The following is a 27,500-nucleotide window of genomic DNA, read 5'->3' as shown; positions in this document are numbered from 1 at the left end:
GCAGTTTTGATATTGTAATGCCGACTTATTAGCCAGTGGAGATATTGGCCAACTCTGTCATGTCTTAATTTATACTCCACTGGTGCTAAGACTTTACATCCAGAGATTAGGTGGTCCACTGTTTCAATCATGTCGTTGCAGAATCGGCATTTTGGGTCTGCTCCATTTTTCATCACATTGGCCTGGTAGTTCCGGATTAATAGGCTTTGGTCTTGAGCAGCCAGGATGAAACCTTCGCTCTCTGCTTTTAGCCCTGAGCTCCGCAGCCACTGATGGGTTTGCTTCTGGTCAACATCAGCTTGTTTGCTGTGGGTCACATATTTGCCGTGCAGAGGTTTCTCCTCCCACCTATCAGCCAATTGCTCGTGCGCTTTTTTCATTGCCATCATTTTCACCTTCTTTGCAACAATAGTTGCCGTACTTCCCTCGGTTTGTTCAGTTTGGGTATCCTGCACGAGATCAATAGCAAATTTTTTGCTTTCCTTGATGATAGAATGAAGCTTCTTTCGTCTCTCGTGATTTTCCACGAGCTTTAGCATCCAGTCATTCGACATTTCGAGATATTTGGCCAGTCCAATTGTGGTTGTTTTGTAAGCTAGTTCAAATTGGATCAGGCCTCGACCTCCTTGGGCTCTGGGAAGGTAAAGGCGATCTACGTCTGCCTTTGGGTGGTGCATCCTATTACAACTCAGCAGCTTGCGTATTTTTCTATCTATATTCTTTACTTCACTCATATTCCAGTTCAACACATTGTAGCTATAAGTAACAACTGGAACTGCTAAGGAATTTATAGCTAACACCTTGTAACGTGCATTTAGTTCAGGTTTCAGGACTGCACGAACTCTCCTATAACATTCCTTCCTGATTTTCTCTTTCATGCTTGCATGCTGAATACCAGAGCCTTCATTTATCCCTAAATATTTGTATGTCTGTTCTTGCTCAAGCTCTCTTATGACTGTGTCAACATCTAACACGACTGAATTTGTGGTCTTCACTTTCCCTTTCTGGAAAGTGGCCTTGGCACACTTCTCAAGTCCAAACTCCATCCCGATGTCATCGCTGAATGCTTTCACGGTGCGCAATAGGCCTTCAAGTTCATTATTGTCTTTACCATAAAGTTTTAAGTCATCCATATAAAATAGATGGCTTATTTTTTATTGGCAATTTTATACCCATACCCTGTTCTGTTTAATTCACTTGTAAGGAGTATTAGGGCTATGCAGAATATTAAAGGTGAAAGTGAGTCACCTTGAAAAATTCCACAGTTGATTTTATATTTTCTGAGGCAAGTACTCCATTAGAGTGGTATAATTGGAGATTCGTATTCCACAACGACATATTGTGCTTCAGGAAGTTTGAAATCACAGGGGAAATTTTAAAGATGTCCAGCGATCTCAAGATCCATGGATGCGGTATACTGTCGAAGGCCTTTTTATAGTCAATCCATGCGGTGCTGAGATTTCTGCGCTTGTTGTGACAGTCTCAAGGATCATACGATTGATTAGCAGTTGATCTTTGCATCCGTAAGAGCCTCGGCGGCACCCTTTTTGTTCAATGGGGAAAATATCGTTCTTCTCATGATGATGCATATGTTTTCTCCGCCAGATAGATAGTTAGGATTTTATACGTGGTGGATAGACAGGTTATAGGCCGATAGTTTTTTGGAAGGTTGGTTTCGTTTTCTTTGGGAGTAGGTAAGTAATGCCACTTGCTAACCATTCAGGTGTTTTCTTTGGGTCTCTCAAAATTCCATTGAGCAGCTGAACTAGCTTACCGTGTGCGCACGGGAGCGATGCGAGCCAGAAATTCGGCACCCTATCTTTACGGGGGATTTCCAATTATGGGCCTTCGTGAGTGCCTTTCTTAGGTCTGCTATTGTGATGTCTTCCCATGCTTGTTGTTGTAAATTTTGGTAGGATCCTTCAGTTTGTATAATCCAGTCTGCATTTATGTTGTACGTCTTCTTGTCACTCCAGATCCTTTCCCAAAAGTTTTGAACTTCTTCCATGGGAGGGGTTCTTTAACGGTTACTTTCTCCTTCCCTATTTCTCTGTAGAATTTTTTGGCATTGGATGTGAACAGCTTATTTTGCTTGTAAAACTTGTTTCTCTTCTCAAATCTTCGTATTCTTTGGGCTTTTGCTTGGACTTTTTGTTTCAGCGTTTCTTTTATTGATATCAGTTCTTCTCTTGGTGAGGATCCAAATTTTCTCTTCATCTTTCTTCCTGTTCTGGATCTTACATCATTTCCACATATTAGTTAATTTAATATTGATATTTCCCCTCTCATAAATTCAATCTCTTTTTCAATTTTACTTCTCCAGGTTTGATTTCTTCCCAGGTTTTGTTTTCTTTGTTTTTTCGGGGGCATACAGCTGGTTTCAATTGCCCTAGCAGAAGCGTAAATAATTTCATTTAACTCAGTAAAATCAGGTTTTAATTCTCGTATTATTTCATTTGTTACATAGTTGCCAATTTGGATTTTTTATTTATTTTGGTTTGTATTTGAGAGTTTATGAAGCGGTTCTCTATCATTCATACTTGCATGTCTTACAACTTCAAGCGTATTCAGGATTTTCTGCCTCATTTCTGCCATAGACTCTCTGTGTTCTTCAGCAAATGCGAGATCTTCAGTTACTGTTGTTTTTTCGTTTTCCTGGCTATCTTTAACAGGTACAATAGAATTTCTTGTATCTTCAGGCCTTTGCGTACTTTGGTCAGATGGCAGTCTTTCAATTAAGCCTCGTGGCGGGCTATACTGTTCATCTGATTCTTCATTTCCTTTGTGTCTTATATTTATGTCATTTTCCGTTGCGTGCTTGATCGCGCTTATTTCACTGTCTGTGAGTCTGTTATTTCTAAAGATATCCCTCCTCACATTTGCTAATTTGTTCTCGTCCAAATAGAGCCTACTGTCTTGATTCCGTGTTCTCCATATACTGTAAGAGTTTGCGGTGTGTGTGTCTCTTGAGATGGCCTACCAATGCATAGTAATAAGCGTATATTACTTCTTTATACTCTTCTCGGGTCCATTTGTTCCGCTTACATTTTCTTTCTGTGGTGGTTGTGGTGGTGAACTTGGAGGGCTCGAGTTGGGGGATTTCCCGTTCAAGTGACCATCCATGTCCGTATTCGGAGAAGAGTTTGTGCCAGTTGATGACTTTTCGATCCCAGGCTGGCTCTCCCTGGGGGACGCGCTTCCAGATTAACCATAGGACAAGCGATTTGGTATACTGATTTAGTTTTCCTTTTAGTTTCCAAAAACATTTTGTGTGCTACGATAATGTTATCATTTTTTAGCTTTGATTGGCTCGTGGGGAGACGGCCATCATTGCCGTTACAATTATAATCGTACCATTATAGCAGCCGTAGTCGGCTTATTATTGTTATTATCTTCACCATTACCATCACTATCATCATTATCACCACCATTACCATCATCATCATCATCATCACCATCACCATCACCACCCATCATCATCAATGATATTGTTTATGTGTAGTCACAGCAGTATCTTATTATTGTTATTTTTGTTTTTTTATCATTATCACCATCACAGCAGTGTCTGTCTGTCTCGTTGGCTGGCTTGGTGGTTGGCTGGCTGACTGTCTTCAATGCCAGAGTTCTTGCCTGTCAAGTAATACTTTCATTTTGGTTAACAATAGAGCCGAGGTGAGGTTTGTGTGTGTGTGTGTAGATAGATAGATAGAATATCAGCACTATTACTATCTTTTTTTTTTTTTTTTTTTTGGGTGGGGTCAAAAAAAGTTCAGATGTTTACTACTATTAGCCTTAAGAAAAATTAAGGAAGGGGTGTCCTGTATTGTTTGTGAATAGAGAAGTTGTGTTCGACCAGAGAGAATCTTAGCATCATCATTTTTTTTCCATGTGCGTTTGTGTTATTGCAATAAAAAGTGTTTGTATATTTCGTGTAAGGTAATATTGTGGAGGATGAAGTTGACTTTTCTAGAGATGTTTGTATGTCCAGTTAGAAGAACAGGTGTGTTTTTGCAATAAAAAGTATATGTTTACATTTATATTTGAATATTCAGGGAGGAAGCAAAGAAAAGTCAGATTTTCATAGAAAGTTTTACGGTTTTGAAAGTCCACAAAAAGAAAAGCGTGATGTTTTTAGAGAGAAGAAAAAAAAAAAGGATGTTTACTGAGGCAATTGTGGGTATTAAAGTTTTTAAAGCTGGTCGAATGTATGATTGAAAACTGTAGATATGTAAATTTGTAAATTTTCTTAACTTATTTTGAAGGGCTGTTCTGTATTATTTGTGAATAGAGAAGCTGTGTTCGACCAGAGAGAATCTTAGCATCATTATTTTTTCCATGTGCGTTTGTGTTATTGCAATAAAAAGTGTTTGTATATTTCGTGCAAGGTAATATTGTGGAGGTTGAAGTTGACCCCTCTAGAGATGTTGTATGTCCAGTTAGAAGAACAGGTGTGTTTTTGCAATAAAAAGTATATGTTTACATTTATATTTGAATATTCAGGGAGGAAGCAAAGAAAAGTCAGATTTTCATAGAAAGTTTTACGGTTTTGAAAGTCCACAAAAAGAAAAGCGTGATGTTTTTAGAGAGAAGAAAAAAAAAAAAGGATGTTTACTGAGGCAATTGTGGGTATTAAAGTTTTTAAAGCTGGTCGAATGTATGATTGAAAACTGTAGATATGTAAATTTGTAAATTTTCTTAACTTATTTTGAAGGGCTGTTCTGTATTATTTGTGAATAGAGAAGCTGTGTTCGACCAGAGAGAATCTTAGCATCATTATTTTTTCCATGTGCGTTTGTGTTATTGCAATAAAAAGTGTTTGTATATTTCGTGCAAGGTAATATTGTGGAGGTTGAAGTTGACCCCTCTAGAGATGTTTGTATGTCCAGTTAGTTAGAAGAACAGGTGTGTTTTTGCAATAAAAAGTATATGTTTACATTTATATTTGAATATTCTGGGAGGAAGCAAAGAAAAGTCAGATATTCATAGAAAGTTTTAGGGTTTTGCAAAGTCTACAAAAAGAAAAAAAGAAAAGCGTGATGTTTTTAGAGAAAAGAAAAAAAAAAAAAGAAACAAAAAAGGGTGCTTACAGAGGCAGTTGTGGGTATTAAAGTTTTTAAAGCCGATCGGATTTATGTTTGAAAGCTGTAGATACGTAAATTTGTAAATTTCTTAACCCACTTTGAAGAGAATTTCAAATACTCACGAGGTATTGTAGATGTTCCAGTCTTTGAGAGTTATTTTTCCCCGTTGCTAAACTGGCCCATATTAGTGTTTCTATGGCTTTCGGCCACCGAACTGTCAGAGCAGTGAGGAACACGTCCAGCCGCTGTCAAGGCTGGTGCTTCTCTCCTCTTAAGGCTGGTGCTTCTCTCCTTTATTATTATTATTATTATTATTATTATTATTATTATTATTATTATTATTATTATTATTATTATTATTATTATTATTATTATTATTATTATTATCATTATTATCATCTCAGTTTTTGCTGGAACTCTTGGAGTCTTGCATGCATAACGGGCTTGCTTCCTGCAGCCTACGGTACCATGCTATCTGTACTTTTCAGCCATTTTATACCTTCCCGATTATTCTGGCCGTGCCAACGAGGTAAAACTTTTGTAACAGCTCCACTGGGCACTCTATTCAGATTTCCTTTATATTCCTTCTGACACTGTCTCCAAGGACACAACATTAAGTGGCATCATCTTCAACTTCTTCTTTTTCCATAGCCGGCCTAGTTCATACTTAAGAGAGTGGTATTTATTTTTTGTCCTCCTTCTTGATTGTGTCAAACGGGGACACAACATTAATTATATAGCACCTGTGGTGCATCTTGCGACTACCACTAGGTCCGGTCTGTTATGCTCTAGCGCCTGATATGTTTGGATTGGAAAATCCCAGAGAATTTTGCAAGTCTCCGACTCCGCCACTGTCTGCGGTTTGTGCTCATACCACGTCTTGCATCTCTCTAAGCCCCACTTTTCGCACAGTTTCCAGTGTAACACCTTCGCTACCCCATCGTGTCGCTACAACTTTCTAGGGCATTCGTTAGTGATACGAGCAATGGTTGTTGTTGTTGTTGTTCTTGTTCTTGTTCTTGTTCTTGTTCTCATTACCTTCTTTCAATTCTGTTTCCATTTCTTGCCGAGTGTCTTCCTGACACCTAGGGCAAAGAAACTCACTGCATACGTTGATAGGCCATTAATATAAACACACCATTGTTCATGTACGATGTCATGTGATAGAGAAGAAGGGGAAGAAAGACAGTGGAAAAAAAAGGTAAAAATGAAAAGTAAAAAGTTAATAAAACATTAAGGGGGAAAGGGAAAAAAATTCCACAGCGACAGTTCTCTTCTCAGTACGTGTGACCAGTTACCAGTTAAGACAATCTTTTTTATACTTCCTGCATGGATGGCAAGCCAAGGTTGAACCTCAAATAATTTTCATTTCCTTTTTTGAACATTCCAAGTGCTCCTACAATCACTGGTATGGTAACCGTCTTGAGATGCTACATTTTTCGATTAGCAAATCTTTATATTTTCTGAGCTTATCAAATTCTTTTGCCGAGATATTATGGTCACAAAGTAGGCTCATGTCAATCAATAAACAGACTTTATTGTTTTGGTCTTTCACAACAATATCTGGTTTATTAGCTTCGATGTTCCGGTCTGTACATACTGGAAAGTCCCAAAGAATCGTTACATTTTCTCCCTCAGTTACAGCCTCAGGGTGGTGCTTGTACAATTTGTCTGCAGGTTTGATTTTATAATGCCGACATATTAACCAGTTTAGATATTGGCCAACTCTGTCATGTCTAGATTTATACTCTGTAAAAAATAAATGAATTGTTTCTTTTGTAAAATGATTTAATTTAAAAAATATTTTTCGATATTTTACTGGGATTCATCTTTTGTAATTTAGGGGCCTTTGTTTCCATCGATGCACTCCATCTGGGGTAGATGGGCTCCTCCAATTGAAAGAACCAAATTGATGGCAATATGTTACGCAGGTAAGTTTATATTGTGCGTCTTCTCTATTTGAGGATTTCTTCACCCCAATCGCTACCTCACACCCATCAAACATCTCATTGACACCCTTTCGTTATATTCTTTTTCTTTACTTTTCTTTTCTTTTTCTTTTTTATTCTTTTGTGAACAATGTCTCCGACATATTATCCCCCTTCATTCCGTTATAAACTTTTTATTTACTTAAAAACTGGCCGATAAAAGGGTTTCTTCGCGGTTTCAAGACCTGCTAATCCAAGCAGCCACATTTCACCCAGCTCACACCATGCCGCTTTTAAAGAACGGAATTTTGATAATGTGGTCATCCTTGCATGATTCTGTAAAATAAAGGAAATGGCCACGTTTGGAACGCCTTTGGTGATAAACTTGTTAATTATTATGGCTGATCCAGACCATACACACCACACACGCCCGCGAGCGCGCGTAAACACACACCACACACGCCCGCGAGCGCGCGTACACACACACACACACATCTATACCTCAGTTGAACCTTTATTATGTCCAGCTTTTTGTTTTGTTTCTTTCTCCTCTAGGTCCGTATATGGGCAACATCATCACCTTAATGATGTCGGGATTCCTCTGTGCAAAAGGATTTGACAATGGATGGGGGTCGATATTTTACGTATTTGGTGAGTTCAATGATTGATTGATTGATTACGTCATTTACTAATTCGTGTTTCGGCTTTTGATAACAATTCTTTTGATAATGTTTCTCTTTTCTTAATCTTTTTTCTTACACAGGTGGCGCTACTGTACTTTGCAGTTTGGTTTGGTTCTATATCGTCTACGACAGCCCCCTTGTACATCCTCGTATCACTCCCAAAGAACGGGAGTTTTTGGATGAAGCTGTTCATGCACATACAACAGTTTGTTCTTTTTTTTTATATATCTATCTTTTGAAATTCCTATGTTGTACTGTTGTTGATGCGGAGAGTAAGCCATGAAAAGCTTAAAACTAAAATAATGTTAAGATCAACTAATATGATTATATACAGTTATGCTAAACAACGAGATCCAGCTTGGAAACAATTATTTAGGATTTTTAGAATATGCCTGCAAGTTTAAAGTTGGAGTTTCTCATATAATATACTGAAATCATTGTTGTTGTTACGGAGATGTACTTACATAGCAAGTAACCTGATCTGAGATCGTGTTCTGAAATTAAAATAATTGCAGCGTGGAATGTGTTAATAGCCCATTAAAAAGCACACAAAAAACCGTTAGATTCACTTCAACATTTAAATTTAATTTGTCAAAATATTTTCGTCGCTTTGAAACCACGACCTGTTCACTGACAAAATTCCCGTGGTTTCAAAGCGACGAAAATATTTTGACAAATTAAATTTAGAGTTTCCGGGATAGTTGGAGTAAAGATTTTTGCCAACATAACATGGCAGTCCTGGTTTAGGACAAATGCTGCAATTTAGCCCCAGGAGACATCCGAAAATCGCGATACACAGATTTCCATTGTTTGAAAATATAAGGACACAGATCGTGTCGAATAACCAGCTGGAGACGATGTCTCCTGAAGTAGTTTAATTACAGCAACATTCGTCCTAAATCAGGACGAATGTTGCAAAAATATTTACTCCAAAGTACTGTTGCTGAATATCTCTCGTTGTGAGATTTAGAAATAATAATTTTCTAAATCAAATTTAAATGTTGAAGTGAATCTAACGATTTTTGTCGTTGTTGTTATGTTAACAATCTATCCAGTTTAATTCTACCAGTTAGATCTCCTGCGATATACTAATCATTTATACATCTGCATCCTGTACAAGGACGTCGTTTTCTCTAATGCAGTTAAAGTTAGAGATATTAGAATTAGCGACACATGTTTTCCTACAAGATGCATGTAATATGTCACACGTTTTCAAACAATTTGTATAAAACTGTTTTAAAATATTAATTCACTGCCAATGGTTTGCTTTTTTTGTTTTTTACTTCATTCAGGTGAAGTCTGTTCCCTGGAAGTCGATATTCACATCGCGGCCCATGTGGGCTATAATCGTTGCTCACTTTTGTTACAATTGGTGTAACTATACTTTATTGACGGTACTACCATTATTTATGAAAGAGGTTTTATATTTTGATATCAAAACAGTAAGTTTGAAATGTCCTATCTTTTTTCTTTGATAAACTGATCTTACAATTGTCGTAACGCACAGTGTTGGTCATTAAACCAACATAAATATTTTATAGGAAGTTTTATACATAGATGTTAGTAATTTTAAGAATGCCACCTTTCAGATAGTAAGTTGTCACTAACTAGCCTAATAACAATGCCATGAAATAACTTTGAAATAACATGTTGAAATTGCAAATACGCAAAAGCAAACAACATCAGGCTATCATCAAGACATCATATGAGAAGTAGTGATCTTCATAAAAAAAGGGTGCGTTATGTTTAGGAGAGCATATTAGTGCAAGTGATGAGGTAATTATGATAAATATATCTGTCAGCTAAGTTAGACCTAGTGACAGTCATAACAACAGATAGGTACTTCTAAAATACAATGCCAAAACTTGTGATCTAGGCAATAACAAGAAACTTTCTTTCAGATAGCATGTTAGCACTAGTAATTTTAATAACAACAGCGTGCTATCTTAAGGACAGCATACTAAAACCAGTAATATTAATTTTAAAAAAAGGCATGCTATATTTCAGATAGCATGTTAAAACTGATAATCTTAAAAACAAATAAAATGCTATCTCTTGTACAGCATCTCAAAATAAAAGTCTTAATGACATCATGTCTGAAGTTGTAAGGTTAATAATAACAGAACGTTATCTTTAACGTAGTATCTTAGAACTAGTAATATTTATAAAAAACAGAAAAGAATTTTCAAGATAAATTGCTTGGGCTGTAATTTTAAAAACCGCGGACCATCATTAAACAGAGCACATTAACACTAACAATCTTAAGAACTGAATGCCACAAAAGCACGCCGGCCGTAGTAATCATATTAAGGACGGCATGCTATCTCTAAGTTAGAATGTCAGAACTATTAATGTGGATAACAACACAGTAATAATGAGATTGCTTTTTTGCGCTAGACGCATTAATAACAAATGAAGGCTAAATTTAAGAAACATCATGCCATCACTACAATATTGCGCTAGGGACAGAAATGTTGATAACAATGTAAGGTATCTTTAAAGTAGCATTAACATCAGAAATCAACAGAATTACCTTGTTAAGTATGCTTGTTAGCACTAGTATCTTAATAAAAGCGTATACTATCATGTTAGTATGTTTGTAATGTTAAACAGGATATGAAACTATCTATAAGATAAAGTATCAGAACTAGTAATGCTTATATATTTAAGATAGCATGACAGAACTAGTAAAATAACAGCATTCTATCCTTTAAGACTGCATGTTAGCACAAGTAAAATCGACAAGAACAGCATAATATATCAATGATAGCATGTTATTACCAGTAATCATAACAACAATCTTTTTATAAAATTGCCTCTAGGGATTAGCAAGATTATAAAAAATAACAACATGCTATCTCGAAGATAATATGATAAAATTAATCGTCCCTCGAATAAGATAGCATGTCAGCACTACTAATCTTAGAAATAACAGAGTGTTTTAAGATAGCAGTATTCTAATGCCGACAAAACACTATCCTTAAGACAGGGTGATCGAACGTTACGACTATTAAAATTAACAATAACTGACTATTCCTACAATAACAGTTATCTTGGAGATTACTTTCTGTTGTTATTATGACTACAAGTTCTGACATGCTATCTTAAAGATAGCATCCTCTTATTATTGCCCTTACAAGTTCCGATATGCTGTCTTAGACATAGTATGCTATTCATATAAATATTACTAGTTGCTTGAGTCTATCTTAGAATTTGTATGCCCTTGTTATTAACATGTTTAGTGCCAAACTGCTATCTGAAATATAAATTGCTGTTGTTCTTAAGTACTAACAACCTATCAAAAGGATAGCATCCTTTTCTCTTAAAATTTATTTCATGTGACAAGCTATGTTAAAAATAGAGTCTTGTTTTGTGATGATTGCTGTTCAAAGCAGTTCCTGTCAGGAGTCCTAGTTTTAACAAACTAATTCAAGGATGATCGTATTACTAGTAATAAAATGGCGACTTAGATGTATTAGCATATTGGTATTAAAATTACTATTTCTGAATTATCTGAATGCCATTCTTATTGAAATAATTAATTCACATGTGCTACCTTCAAAAAGCGTGATGCTTATATTAAGTTTACTAATCTTAATCTCCTGTCTTGTAGGCAGAGAATGCTGTTGCGAAGTTTACTAAACCAGATATTCTGTTGTAGAGATAGTAAGCTGCTACTAACCATTTTGTGAGTGTTAACATGCTATCTTATAGATAACATGTTGTTGTTAATACTACAAGTTCTGACATCGTTACTTAAGTAAAACGTACTGTTTGTATTTAAAATTCTAATGAAATCATGCCCTCTTAAACGTAGCACCTAGTTATTTTAAGACAACTAGTTCCGGCATGCTTTCTAATAGATAGCTTGTTCTTATTCATAAAATGACTAGTGTTTCGTTCTTTTTAAGATTACTGCTTCTCAAATGAAAATAGCATATCGCTTTTATTAAGATTACTATTGGTTGTATGTTATCTTAAAGATGGCACGCTGTTGTTGATAACATTACTAGCGCTAACATGCTATCTGCAAGAAAATTTCTTGCAGTTGTTTAGATTACCATTTTTTGGCGTTTAACTTGAAAGATATCTTTCTGTTGCTATGAATTTTACCACTGACATCTTCTTATCTGACATGCTATTTTTATTAAGATTACACCATCTCTTAAATACAGCGAGTCGTTGTCTACTGATAGCATGTTCACATGATTTCTCTTGTTTCCCTGCAATCGTAAATATATAACACTTTTCTTTAATATTAGTAGTTATTTCATACTTTCTTAGAATTGGCACGACGTCATATTAAGATACTCAGTTCTAACACGCTATCAGAAACGCAGCATACTGATCTTCTTAACAGTACTTTTATCAACGTCATATCTTAACAACTGCGTCCTTTTTTCACGAAGTTTACTAGTTCTAACATGCTACCTTAAAGATAGCGTCCTCTTGTTGCGATGATTACTGTTACCAGAAATTCCTGTTATGATTCCGAGATCTCTAGAACTACCTTAAGCATAACGCTGAGTCGCTTTATTGCTTAGTGATATTACTAGTTTGGATATGCTATAATGATGATAGCATGTTGTTGTTACTATTATTACTAGTATTAAAAGGAACTTATAAAGATAGTATGCGTTTTTATAGAAGTAATTTCAATATGAACACACGCTCTATTTTACATACCATGATAGCACTAGTAGTCTTTATGATAACATGCCAGAAGTTAATAACAACAGCACATTATCTTAGATTAACGTGTTTTCTATAGCAATCGTACTGGCAACAGCCTATTTGCGAGATATACAGAGGTTGGACAAAATAATGGAAACATCTTACAATCTCAAACAAATCTATTTCAATATGGAGTAGGACCGCATTTTTAGTGGTAATTGCAACTTGAATTCTACGAGGTATGGACTCGTACAAAGTTTGAATTGTTTCCAAACAAATTTTTGTCCTTTCTTCAGATAAAACAGTCTCCAGTTCTTGTAGTGATTATGGTGGAGGAGTAACAACTTTAGCTGTGTGAATTGGTGCATTATCACCCTGAAAGATTACGTTTCCCTCCGGAAACAGTCCCACAACCATAGGATGAATTTGATCAGATAAAATGCTTAGTCTTGACTATTGATTCTGCCACGAAGAGAAACAATTGGGCCGGCGGATTTCCAAGATATAGCCTCCCAGATCATCACAGACCCTCCCCCATGTTTAACAGTTGGAAGAAGACAGTCTGGGTCAAATGCTTCTTTTGGCTGTCTCCACACGTATACTCGGCTGGTGGTCAGAAATAAGGTAATGGATGACTCGTCCGAGAAAATAACATTCTTCCACTGCTCTTGGAACCAATTCTATAGGTTTTTACTTCACTCAAAATGCTTTGCAACGTTTGTTTTTGAAAGTAGTAGTTTTCTGATTGCAGCCCTCCCTTGAAATCCGGTTTTGTGCAGCTCCCGACGAACGGTTTTGTGGAAAGTGGGTTCTCGAGTTGGTCATTAAGCTCTGCACTAATTTTGGGAGCTGTGCGGTCCCTATCTGAAAGTTTTGGTTTTCTTCCGGAGTTTTGTTTCGACGATGAGGTTTTTCCCTCTTTCTCAAAGGCTGTCATTATTTTCGAGACAGTACTTCTTGATAAACCAAACATTTCGTCTGTTTTCGTTACGCTAGTACCTGCCATAGGAGCACCAACAATTTGACCCCTTTAAAAGTTCGATAGAATTAATGATGTTTAATTACATTTTTCTGATGATATCTGAAAAGATACAGTAATTTTAGCAAAACATATTAAGTAACACTAATAATAAACAAAAAAAAACTAAAAATAAACAAGCTTTTGACGGTTTTATAGATATTTCAAAATTATGATGCTAGGCGTTTCCATTATTTTATCCAACGTCTGTAGATATTTGTCTTATAGACTTGCTTTAAATGATTATCATCCATTGTGTGGTGTTAAGACAGGAGCTTTGAAATTCTGATGTATAGTGCTAACTCTTTCATTCAGAAAGCGTTTATTAACTTATATAAACAATGTGATCCCTAACCGTGCAGTTATTTACTGATCTGTTCTTTTTTTGTATGTTTTAGACCAGTGGTTTCGAACCTGTGATGCGCAAATTTAGTACTGTGGGTCGGTGAACTAAATTCAACATTTCACACACATACACTCACTCACACACACACACACACACACACACACACACACACTATTTCTTTATTACCCACAAGGGGCACACACACACACACACACACACACACCACACACACACACACACACACACACACAGAGGGGTAATTATATTAAAAGGGGTCCGTGAGAAAACTAATTTAAATAAAAGGGGTTGGGAACCACAGTTGGGGGCCACAGTTTTAGACTATTAAAACATTTCAAACTCTACTCATTTCAGAATGGAATGATGTCGTCTATTCCTTATTTTGGTCAATTTCTTGGTTATACATTTATCGGACCCTTGGCAGATTCCCTCGAGAACAAAAAGATTATGAGTACCCGCCATATGAGAGTCTTCTTACAGACCATTTGTAAGTCCGATTTATTTAAATTTACTAAGTGAGGAATCCGGTGAGACAGGCGATGGTTAGCGGTAGCAAAAATATATTCTTTTCTACTCAAGGCACAAGGCCCGAAATTTTGGGGGAGGGTGCCAGTCGATTAGTTCGACCCCAGTACGCAACTGGTACTAAATTTATCGACCCCCGAAAGGATGAAAGGCAAAGTCGACCTCGGCGGGATTTGAACTCAGAACGTAAAGACAGATATATATTAATTGTATATAAGTGAAGCCATTTAATTCTGTAATTAGGAGGAGAATTCCTGGCTTTTCGATTAGATATTCTTAATCTGTAGACTATGGCCATCTTGGGGCACCACCCTGAATGATTTTTAGTAGAACGAATCAACCCCAATGCTTATGAATTTTTAAAGCCTGGTACATATTCTGTCGGTGTCTTTTGCCGAACCACTAGTTTACGTGGACGTAAACACCCCAAGGCTCGTTGTGGTGGACAAAGACACACGTATATATGTATGCACGACGGGCTTCTGTCAGTTTCCGTCTACCAAATCCACTCACAAGGTCAGACCGAGGCTTTGGTAAAAGACACTTGCCCAAGTTTCCAAACAGTGGGACTGAACTCGGAACAATGTTGTTGTGAAGCGAAATTCTTACCACACAGCCACGCCTGCTACGCCTGTGTCAGCAGAAGAAATTTTACTTTTATATCACTATGATCAAGTATTCGTCCTCTGACACATAATAATAATAATAATAATTTTTTTCTTCTTTGTTAGTAGTCGTAATGGTGCAGTCAGGAGTTGCTACGCTGGTCTTGTAGCAGGAACTGCGTAACTAAAGGAATAAATGCAAAGCAGAAACAAGTTTTGATGACTTCTCTGTACATCACTATCAGTAGTCTCACATCAAATAATTGTTTTTTTCAAATGAACTGCAATAACCGTTAGAAAAGATTGGGGACATCAGGGAGAGATAGGTGAATGACTGCGTTAGAAAAGCTAGAGCAAAGAGTGCCCCGGGAGGTGATGGCGTCTCATATAAAGTCTACAAGTATTGCAATTGTCTGCGAAAGAAGCTCTTCGTCCTTCTCCGACAACTGTGGTGCGAGGAGACTATAGTAGAGGATTGGTGTAAGGCAGAAGGTATATACCTGCCGAAAGAGGCCAATGCAAAGACCATAAAACAGTTTAGGCCGATATCCTTATTGAATGTGGAAGGCAAGATCTTTATGGGAATTCTGTCGAGGAGAACAGTGGCATATTTACAGAGTAACGGATATGTTGATGAATCTGTTCAAAAGGCCGGAATCCCCGGGATCCTGGATGCGTTGAACACTTTTTCCTGCCCTTTTTCACCAGAACCTTAGTCTTTAGGAATACCTACCCCCACCACTTTATCAGAATCTAATTCGTAACCACACCAATATCGTCAGTTTCGGAGAGATTATGATGGCTGGGGGTGTAAATCATTCCTAAAGACGAAACCAACACAAGACTGATCGATCGATTGATAGATAGATAGAAAGATAGATAGATAGATAGATAGACAGACAAACAGAGAAAGAGGAAGAGAGAGGGAGGGAGGAAGGAAGGAAGGAAGGAGGAAGAGAGAGATGGTGTGAGAAAGCTTGCAATGTAAGAAGAAAGAGAGGTAGAGATAGAGATAGAGATAGAGATAGAGAGAGAGAGAGAGATGGTGCTTTGTATGACATATAAGAATCTGCGTTTGCAATGTATGTTTCTGCGTTAGTGTGTGTGTGCGCAGCTAGAAACTAGATACACCTGTTCCAGTCTACTTCACACATCGAAATTCAGCTGACACCAAAACTGATGATGATGGTGGTGATGATGATGATGATGATGATGAGGAGGAGGAGGAGGAGAAGGAGGAGGATATTACTAATGCACGTAATACTCTTTGATCAAAATTAAATTTTCAGGATGAATCCTTCGAATGTCTTTCTTGGTAAGATCCACTGAAATTGTTACGGAATTGTTAGTCATGTTTCCCTGACAATCATAACTGTTGCCTAACATGAGAAACCATCGTGACAATTACCCTTAGATGCAATCATGTTGTTGCTAATGTCACATGATAAAGTTGTTGTAGTGAACGTTATATGATAATGTTGTAAATGTGACCTGCATTCTCCAGCTTCCAGAACAATGCCATTCTAGAACATCTTTCAAATGGACAGCACCGGAGAGGAAAAGAGAGGTAGACTAAAAACTACAGCAGAAAACTCATAATCGACACACGAGAAAGCCCAATATCACATGATTGAATGCGGAGAAAACAACAGCAAATAAAAACCAGTAACGTCGACTTACTACCCCCTGCGCACTGGAGGATCTGACTAATGTGATAAGATAAAGTTGTAGTTAATGAGTCATGATAATGTTGGAGTTAATGTATTAAGGTATGATGGAGTTTTTCTTGGCGGGAAACTCCTCACAGAACCATCACTTTTGGTATGTATGAGAAAGGAAGATTCTGTTAAGTTTAGTGCATAGACGTAATTTGATAATGTACTTAACGTAAATTCTTCCCTGTCACTTTCAATCCTTCTATCTCTGCATCTATCTGTCTTTCTCGCTTTATCCTTCTTTCTCTCTTTTTCTCTCATTCCTTCTCTCTTATCTCTTTGCAGCATTCATGGGTACAGCAGCATTTCTGATCGGAACTAGTTACATCCACTGCACAGAGGCTATGGTTGCTGTTGCACTTCTCTTTTTTGCTGCAACCTTCATGGGCTTCAGTGGGGGTGGATTCTTTGTAAACCACGTTGATATCGCTCCAAGGTATTATTGTTATTATTATTATTATTATTATTTATTATTATTATTATTATTATTATTATTATTATATATCACTGTCTCTCTATAATATTTGTTTAAAAATTTTGGAACAAGGTCACCGATTTTATGGGCGGTTAAGTCGAATACATCGTCTCCAGTGCTTAACGGTCATTATTTTATCGAACCCTGAAAAGACGAAAGGTAAAATTAACCTCCCCCTCTAGAATATATAAAGCAAAGTCTCATTCTTTTTTATGTTGTTTTAAATTATCTATTTATCTATCTATCTATCTATCTATCTATCTATCTATCTATCTATCTATCTATCTATCTATCTATCTATCTATCTGTCTGTCTGTCTGTCTGTCTGTCTGTCTGTCTGTCTGTCTGTCTGTCTGTCTGTCAGTCTATCTGTCTGTCTGTCTATCAGTCTGTCTGCCTGGCTGATGTCTTGCAAACAACTTGCACATGCAAGTGCTACCAGTTAAAAGCTCCGTATACCGGAAGCTAGCAAGTGTATGGGGTCTTCAGGAGAGAATGCGCGCCGTTTCGGGGCCTACCTCTCGACGGCATCAATGCGCACCGCCCCCCCCTCACTGATATGAGGCCCCGCTTGCTAGATCAGCTGGTTATGAAGAACTCAATATACTTCTAGCCATCGCTCATCGTCTCTTTTTAACCAAATCCAGTGGCTAGCCTACTCCACTGTAGATTGGATATCAGTCATGGTGGTATTGACTTTACAATGAGTTCAGCCTATCGATAACAACAGTCGTCTCACGCTGTGTCCAACAAACCCTCTACATCCGACTTCGATAGGAAAATGTTCCGCTTTCCAGCCTGCGTCTTCACATTCCTCGAGGAGATTTTCATAACGGTTCAATTTTCTTTACCTTTTGACCTACAGATTTAAAAAATAATTTTTTCTAACTAACACTTTCAAACTTCGTGGAGTATATATAAAATTTGTGTAGATCCTAAATAGCTACACACACATGTATACAAACATATGCATATATATATATATATATATATATATATAATATATATATATATATATATATATATATATATATATATATATATATATAAATATATATATATATACACACATATTCTAATGCATATGCATATATGTGTATATATTTATAATGTGTGTGTATTATAGATGCATACATTATATATATATAAAATATGTTTACATACAATATATATATATATGTTATATACATTTACATGTATATGTATGTATGAATATATAAGTACCACAGAATTTGAATCAAACTTTTGATCCATACACACACACGCACACATACATACATACATACATACATACATACATACATACATACATACATACATACATACATACATACTAAAATTACATTGTTGGAGCAGTAATTTATTTATGTATTTTTTATTATACAATTTATTTTTAAGCTGAATCCCTATCCTGCCATTAACCCCTTTCTTATAAAATAGTTGAAGAATCTGGGGTGTAGGAATTGGGCCAGTATTGGAACTATTAACTTCTTGCTCTCTATCTTATGATCTCCGAAATTTAAGAATCTTGTGTTAACTGGGCTCTTAATATTTACTCTGACTCTGCCACCACCTCAATGCAAAGACAATCAATATCAGAATCATCTTCACAACCACCACTACAACCATTACTACAACCTCCAATGCCACCACCACAACCATCTTCTGCAACCACAACCCCAAGACCAATACCAGCATCATATTCAAAATCACCAGTTTCACCACCACTACACTCTGCAATGTCTTCAACACTACCATCCATGAGACATCCTAACATAATCAATGCCACTATTACTATCATCATCATTATCATCGTCTACGTCACAGTAACACTATGCAGATAATGATTTCAGATCAAAACAGACAATACGATTGGTTAAAATTCGCAGATTTAAACTACGTTTAAACTTACAAAATACATTTTTCTCAAAAAAAACTAGTTGAAATTAATGTTTTCTTTTGACACATTCTACCAGTATACGAAGTTTCAAATTATTTAGTTAACTAGAAAAATCTGTCCTTCTTTTAGAAAAGACCCGTTACCTCCCAATAGCCGTTCCACTTTTCCTTTTTCTCAGGAAGTTTCTTGATCTTCTTCTTGAAACGGATCCGCTGACCTGGTCGCACGAAGGTAATGAACTCTCTTGATGGTACTTTTAACGGTTTTTCCTCAGTGTTGTTGAGATGAATTTGATTCTTTATAGCATTGAAGATAACCTTAAGGACCAAGTTGTGCCTCCATGTATACCTGTTCAATGCTAAAGAACAGTTAGAAAGAATATGTTTTAGTGTACCGACCTTTCCACATTTGCAGATGTCATTCTCTAAGACGTTCCATCTTACTAGATTCGTAGGTGATGGCAAAACATCATAAGATGAACGAATCAGGAAATTCAGCCGAGATGTCGTCCACTTCCACATCTCATCCCAACTTATCTTCCTCTCAACAACATGTTCTTCCCATCTCGTCATCTGACCTTGATGAACACATCGGATCAAATGAACCTCTCTTCTCTCTGCTTCTCTTGTTTTGACGCTGTTGCTAACAACAGATCTGCGTTCACTCCGCATCATGCTTGCAAACGGTCTGAACTGATCTGCGCCAAAACCAAGTCATTTCCGATGGTTCTGCGTTGCTCCCACCATATCTCTGTGTATAAGAGAAGACAAGATGTAGTCAGTTTCTGCTTCTGCTTTCCATTTCCTGGCTGTTTTCACCTCTGGTGGGTTACGCCTGATTTTTATATCCTTCGATTCTCTCAGCATCATGACCGTCCGTATCTTCCCCAGCTTATATATTTCGACTATTGATGCTATTGGTAGCTGCAACGAATCTCTTTTACGATAAAGAGCTGAGCCATACGAGGTAGGCCTAGCCACTTTCTAATGAACACATTACATTTTTGTTCAATCCTTTCAACTCGTGACAATGCTACTTCGTATATTACAAGTGGCCACGCAAGTCACGGGTACAAGCCGAACTGCAAGCACCAAATTTTATATTTACCTGGTAACTTCGAATTATCAATCGCTGATAACCCAGCCTCGGCCTGTTTCATAATTTCAATCCCACGACTTCTGTCTGACAATGTTCCAGTGTATACCCGTCCCAAGCTCTTGACGGGCTCTTCCTTGACTGTTGGAATGCTTTCTTCAGATATTCGAAATTTAAATTCTTTCTGCACTCCCTCAACAAATGTCAGACTACGCGGCTTTTTTGCTCTAAATTGCATCCTCGACCACCTTACAAGTTCGTCTAATCTCAAGAGGGCATTCTGCATGATTTGTTTATCTGTAACTAGAAGTGTCACGTCATCCATGAAGGCTTTCTTAGGCGATTGTACATGCGATTTGTTCCGAAAAATCTACACCTTTCAAAATCACCTCCATGACTAAGATAAACCACGTGACAGATATTGTACAGCCAGCAGCAATGCCAACCTCCAATCGGTGCTAATTTGTTGTAAAATTTCCAGTTGTAAATCTCATTTCGAAACTGTCATAGTACATCCTCATTATTTTGATCACTTTGTCTGGAATGTGGAAGTGGTCCATGGCTGTTATTAGTAATTTGTGTGGCACTGAACCATACGCGTTAGCTAGGTCGAGCCATACCACGTTCAGACTTTTCTTGTTCTGTTTGGCATCCTGGATCGCTTTCCAAATCGAAAAACTGACGATATTGGTGTGGTTACGAATTAGATTCTGATAAAGTGGTGGGGGTAGGTATTCCTAAAGACTAAGGTTCTGGTGAAAAAGGGCAGGAAAAGTGTTCAACGCATCCAAGGATCCCGGGGATTCCGGCCTTTTGAACAGATTCATCAATATATCCGTTACTCTGTAAATATGCCACTGTTCTCCTCGACAGAATTCCCATAAAGATCTTGCCTTCCACATTCAATAAGGATATCGGCCTAAACTGTTTTATGGTCTTTGCATTGGCCTCTTTCGGCAGGTATATACCTTCTGCCTTACACCAATCCTCTACTATAGTCTCCTCGCGCCACAGTTGTCGGAGAAGGACGAAGAGCTTCTTTCGCAGACGATTGCAATACTTGTAGACTTTATATGAGACGCCATCACCTCCCGGGGCACTCTTTGCTCTAGCTTTTCTAACGCAGTCATTCACCTCTCTCTCCCTGATGTCCCAAATCTGGAATTCGATATCAGGTCCTGAGAGATGATTTAGCCCATGTAGAGGTGGCAGCGGCTGGTTACGGTGCGGATCGCTGTAGGTTTCTTTGATATGAGCATCCAATTCTTCTGTAGTGCACGATAAAGTACCACTCTTCGGTTCAGTGAACAGCTTCTTAGTAAACCCGTACGGGTCCTTCAGAAACTGCCCCCGAGTCCTTTTACTTTCTTTTCGACGCTCATATCGGCGGATATGTCGTTGCACATAACATTTCCTCTTCAAATCGTTATACAGCAGCGCAAGGCCAGGTTTCTCATCTAGTGTAGCACATCTCCATCGCTTTCTTAAGTCGGACTTTTCCTTCCTCAACTGCTGCATTTTTCTGATCCTCCTGCTTGGTCCACACTTTCCTTTCTCTAGTCGGATATTCTCTTTTATTCCAAATAAATCTTTTCCTATATCGTATATTGAGCTTGATAATTTACCCAGTTTCTCCACTGTAGAGCCTGTCATTTTATAAAGAGCCCGACAAACCTTGTTTTCAAACTCTTTATATTTCACTTTCTCATTAGCAGCAGGCCACAAAACCCTCGGTTTCCTCTGAGTATTATCCGATGCACCAGTTTCATGACTTGTAGTTTCATCATGTGAAGAGGTCTCTGCAGTAGCATTCATCGATCTGCTGTGGTTTGAGTCCGGGGATGATTTGCCACGTGTTTTACGATCTGACGATCCAAACTGCTCTGTCCTCTTCTCACAAGTCTTTCCCTGATGTATCTTCAAGCCTCTCTCAGTTGCAAAGGTTCTATAGCACAGCTTGCATCCAAAGTTGTTTACATTTCGTTCGCTGTTCGAATGAATAATCATATTCGTTTCCAAGGTCATTCCCGTGCTGACTGGGTTTGATTGATTCTCGACTCCCCCCTCTCGGTCAATCGTGGGGCTGTCATTTCCAGTTATTTCCGTTACAATATATTACTGAGGCGAGGATTGTAAGTCCGCAGCCTCCGCCAGTCTTTCCTGGTGTCGATAGTCTTTCCTATTGTCCGCTGGTCTTTCTGAGCAGTCCTCTTGTCTTTCCAAGATGCCTAACCGTCTTTCTCTTTATGAATATAAATAAAACACACGCGCGCGCGCGCACACACACACATACACACACACACACAAAGACATACACACACACGCACACATGCACACACCCACACATCCAAACACCCTCCCCACCACGAATGAGTACGTGAACTATGTTACCTTTTGTATTCCATAATTTAGCAGCCGATAACATAAAGTACCAGTGGTATACTGGTGTCAGCTTAATCTCCTATTGGCATCTTCTGTCCCAGATATATGCTCCTATCTTTTATCTTTGACTTGCTTCAGTCTCATTAGACTGCGGCGATGCTGGGGCTCTGCCTTGAAGAATTTTAGTCGAAGGAACCCAACACTTATTTTGTTTTTAGCCTGCTTCTTACTCTTTCGCTCTCTCGTGCCGAACCGCTACGTTACGGGGATGTAAATACACGAACACCGGTTGTCAAGTGATGGTGGGCGACAAACGTAGACACAAATACACACACGCATACACACACACACACACGCACACACACACACACACACACACCACACACACACACACACACACACACACACACACACACACATACAGAGTTATATACACAACGGACTTCTTTCAATTTCCTGTATTATAAATTAAAATGTTAATTAACATGTACTCTCTGTATTCTATAGTTATGCTGGTGTGCTCTTTGGCATCACAAACTGTATCAGTGCTCTGTCTGGATTCCTGTCCCCCATCGTCGCAAAGGCCTTAACTCCAAATGTAAGTAATTTCATTTTAAACCATTGAAATCTACTTCTCATCTTTCAATTAAAAAACACTTTCGCTTCACTCATAATTTCTGTTCTGTTTTGTAGAAATTCATTTTTAGAAAATTAATTTCGCGATGCACTTTTCTTACTCTTTTACTCTTTCAATTGCTTCAGTCATTTGACTGCGACCATGCTGGAACACCGCCTTGAGTCGAGCAAATCGACCCCACGACTTATTCTTTGTAAGCCTAATACTTATTCTATCGGTCTCTTTTGCCGAACCGCTAAGTTACGGGGACGTAAACACACCAACATCGGTTGTCAAGCGATGTGGTGGTGGTGGTGGTGGGGGAGGGGGCAAACACAGACACACAAACATATACACACACATATATATAAATACGACGGGCTTCTTTCAGTTTCCGTCTACCAAATCTACTCACAAGGCTATGGTCGACCCGAGACTATAGTAGAAGACACATGCCCAAGGCGCCACGCAGTGGGACTGAACACGGAACCATGTGGTTGGTAAGCAAGCTACTTACCACAAGGCCAGCCCTACGTCTACTATTTCATTTTTGTTATTCTAAATGTTGTTGTTGCTTAGCCTGCTTTCAGTTCTATTCCAGTTGGCACAGTATATCTAGGACTACACGATCTTAGCTGTCTTTTGTTGTAATTTGCAATGATTTGATTGTAATGAATAGCAGCAGCAGCAGCAGCAGTAGTAGTGGTCTCAAATCTTCCCTATGCCCCCACCCCTCTTATCTGACCCGCACACCCTCCCCCTTGCACCTATACTACTATACACATAAATCTTTTCCGTCCTGTTAAACTCATTAAATTCTATTAGCTATAATCTTCTTTATCATCTACAAATTGTTTGCCCCTTCTCGAGCCACGTCTGGCCCATAAGGGCCGGTTTCCCGGTTTCCTTGGTGTATAGGTTCCCAACCTGGACGGGACGCCGGTCCGTCGCAGGTGAGCTGCAAGATACAGGAGGAAAGAGTGAGAGAAAGTTGTGACGAAAGAGTCAGCAGAAGTTCGCCATTAACTTTTGCCGGAGCCGCGTGGAGCTTAGGTGCTTCGCTCATAAACATACACATCAGCCGATCTGAGATTCGAACCCGCGATCTCTCAACCGCAGGTCCGCTGCTCTAACCACTAGGTCATGTGTCTCCTTATCCACAAATACTCCACTGCAAATAGTGGCCCTCACTGAAGGCATTCCAGCTTCTATCTCTCAAAGAGAAAAAAATAAAAACTGTACAAGGGACATAATCCTTATCGTACTACATACCTAACATAATTTCTATATTGCCAAGGAATTATTTTTTTCATTGGAGATAACTCTTATTAAGATCTCTGCAAGTTATCTTTCATAGTTTCCCCAACGTAATAGACAGAAGGATTTTTTTTTTTTTTTAAATTACATGAACTAACCATAGTAAATTACTGGTTCAAATATGGGTCAACTTGGGAACGTCTACATGGCTACTCTACTTGCTAGAAACAATGGCCAAATGTTCGCTGAATTCCATCTGATCATTTTAGAAAAAAAACAAACAAACATAGGAGCAGACGTGGCTGTATGGCAAGGGGTTTGCTTCCGGGTTACATGGTTCCGAGTTCAGTCCAACAGCGTGGCACCTTGAGCAAGTGTCTTCTACTATAGCCAGGGGCCGACCAAAGCCTTGTGAGTGGATTTGGTAGACGGAAGTGAGTGAGTGAGTGAGTGAGTGAGTGACCGTGTGCGTGTGTGTGTGTTTGTCCCCTATATACTCTTTTACTTTTACTTGTTTCAGTCATTTGACTGCGGCCATGTTGGAGCACCGCCTTTAATCGAGTAACTCGACCCCGGGACTTATTCTTTTGTAAGCCCAGTACTTATTCTATCGGTCTATTTTGCCGAACCTCTAAGTAACGGGGACATAAACACACCAGCATCGGTTGTCAAGTAATACTAGGGGGACAAACACAGACACTCAAACACACACGCGCATATATATATATATATCACTCAGCTGTAGAAATGAGTTGCGACGTCACTGGTGCCAAGCTGTATCGACCTTTGTCTTTCCCTTGGATAACACTGGTGGCGTGGAGAGGGGAGGCTGGTATGCATGGGCGACTGCTGGTCTTCCATAAACAACCTTGCCCGGACTTGTGTCTAGGAGGGTAACTTTCTAGGTGCAATCCCATGGTCATTCATGACCGAAGGGGGTCTTTACCCTTTTATATATATACATATATACGACGGGCTTCTTTCAGTTTCCGTCTACCAAATCCACTCACAAGGCTTTGGTCGGCCCGAGGCTATAGTAGAAGACACATTCCCAAGGTACCACGCAGTGGGACTGAACCCGGAACCATGTGGTTGGTACGAATACCAAAACAGTCCGACAGCATAGGTTCCAAGCTTAAAAAAAAGTACTGAGGGTTGCGTTCTTCGACTAACATTTTTCGAGGCGATGCCCCAGCATGGCCACAGTCTAATGACTGAGACAACTAAAAGATAAAAACGGAAGACACAGTTTTGCTTTCTTTATAATCATACAGTGGAAGGTGGGGGTGGGAGAAGCACGTCCGGCTCTCGCTCACGAATTTTTTTTTTGCCACAAAAGTCCCAGACCCCAGTCATGAACTCATTTGCATACAGCCAATCAGAGCTCAACTATCAAACTAATTTATGAGCGCATAACAAGTGATGGGCAGTAAGATAAGGTCACTTGGGTAAGGAATGACCATGCTTCTTTTCTCTTTTAATAATGCTTGTTGTTCTTGTTCTTATTTCAACCATGGCTGCCTCTGCGTAATTTTTGTGTTGTTGTTTACTTTGTAAAACAGTAAGGGGAGCGGGTTGCTAGCACATCACCCTCTACCCACATTTTCCCATCCACATCTTTACCATAAGCAGGGCCCTAACAAAATCCGATAATAGGTATAGATGCAAATCTATCTAATTACTTGTCTCCTAAAATCAGGCATAACTTGACGATCAGTCGACTTACAACACCGTTCTTTGTCTTGAGTTTACTTGGTTGAGTGTTTTACCAAGAGATTGGTTGTTTTTGCCAAGGTCAAGTTGAGCTCTGATTGGCTGTATGAGTTTATTACTGGGGTCCAAAACTCTCGTGGTAGAATAAATTTTTGCCTCCTGCGAGGTAAAAACCTAAAACCCAAAAATTATTGTCTCTTGTCCTAGAACGTGTAGGGCCAGTTTCCATGGTGTATTAGTGACTGAGATCCCTATATTTTCCTCTGAACCGGACAAGAGACCGTCACGGGTTTACTCCTTTATAGCTGAGTAAAAGTGAAAAATGAAGTGTTTTGCTCAAGAAAACAACGTACCCCCGCGATCTTGAGATCGCGAGTACAACACCCGAACCACTAAGCAACGCACCTTCACAAAACCCTTTAAATGAAGAAAACTTCACCGCGTCACACCCTTCACTTAGATCCAGAAGAATCTTTGTAGCTCAGACTTTCATCTGGTGATTGGTTCCTTCTCATGATGAGCTTCGTTCCTCGGGTCTGGCTGATCTCATCCCCACTCGCTACCGTTACTACTTAAGCACCTACCACTCACACCACCTCTTGTTTTTTTGGGGGTATCCAACACCCTCCCATCACTTACTACTACTACTACTACTACTACTACTACTACTACTACTACTACTACTACTACTACTATCACTGTCGCTGCTAGTGTTGGTGGTGGTGTTGCTACTACTACTGCAACAACATTCCTTCTCATAACATCTTTATAACAAAGCAGTTTAATCGGATATTTTCAAGAAGGACAAAAGTTTATCATTTTTGTAGTTGTTTTGTTATTAAGAAAAGCTGAGGGAATATCCTATGATCAGTTGAAGACTCTCTTCCAAGACTAATGGAGCTGACGCCCAGTGTGCACATTTAAAAGTCGATGTTACGGGTGGATAGAAATGAGTGTCTGGCCAGAATTGTTGCATGTGATGCGTGGCTTTTGCTAAAGCAGCTACCCAAGATGATAGGGGTGATGTTAAGCTACCTGGTGTGTTATCTTGGGCCTATTATATCACCAGTGAGCTCTAACAGCGATATTCTTTTCATAAAGGTTGTCGAAATTAAGTCACTAGTATGAGAGATAGGGGCCGATACGCTAGTCGCTAGTATGAGCAATAGGGGCTGGCACGCCTGCGGTAAATCTGTTTCTAGGGAACCCGGACATGTGGTGAATGAGAAGATTCTCTTCATAAGGGTGTTAGGGACCAGTTATTAAAGGTCGAGAAGGAAATGAAGCTTTCAAATGGCAGGATTTTCTGTAGAAATTGTATTCAAGTGCTATTCTTTATTCCTGAAGTCCATTGTTATTATTCTGTTCCCAGACCTCTCACTCACCCCCTGTTTAGAATCACTTTCTTCATGCATTTATAATTTGTTTCTTATTTTAATTTCAGGGAACTCAACACGAATGGCAGAATG

The 27,500-nt window shown here is 38.6% G+C and overlaps 1 protein-coding gene across 1 annotated transcript in view; it reads left to right on the top strand.

Annotated features, from left to right (window-relative positions):
* Window positions 1-27,500, top strand: part of LOC115209052 (sialin) — a 69,306-nt gene that overhangs the window by 27,286 nt on the left and 14,520 nt on the right. Inside the window, exons 6-13 of the mRNA XM_029777125.2 lie at window positions 6,925-7,012; window positions 7,565-7,660; window positions 7,773-7,897; window positions 8,985-9,134; window positions 14,103-14,235; window positions 16,879-17,029; window positions 22,953-23,043; window positions 27,476-27,500. The exon at window positions 27,476-27,500 is cut by the window's right edge and continues 146 nt beyond it. Of these exons, the coding sequence (XP_029632985.1) occupies window positions 6,925-7,012; window positions 7,565-7,660; window positions 7,773-7,897; window positions 8,985-9,134; window positions 14,103-14,235; window positions 16,879-17,029; window positions 22,953-23,043; window positions 27,476-27,500 (859 nt within the window). The remainder of the gene's footprint in view (window positions 1-6,924; window positions 7,013-7,564; window positions 7,661-7,772; window positions 7,898-8,984; window positions 9,135-14,102; window positions 14,236-16,878; window positions 17,030-22,952; window positions 23,044-27,475) is intronic.

This window comes from Octopus sinensis, linkage group LG3 (genome assembly GCF_006345805.1).
Source record: "Octopus sinensis linkage group LG3, ASM634580v1, whole genome shotgun sequence".
Taxonomy (NCBI): Eukaryota; Metazoa; Mollusca; class Cephalopoda; order Octopoda; family Octopodidae; genus Octopus; species Octopus sinensis.
The sequence above is the reverse complement of the archived record's forward strand: the minus strand, read 5'-3'. Positions and strand labels throughout refer to the sequence as shown.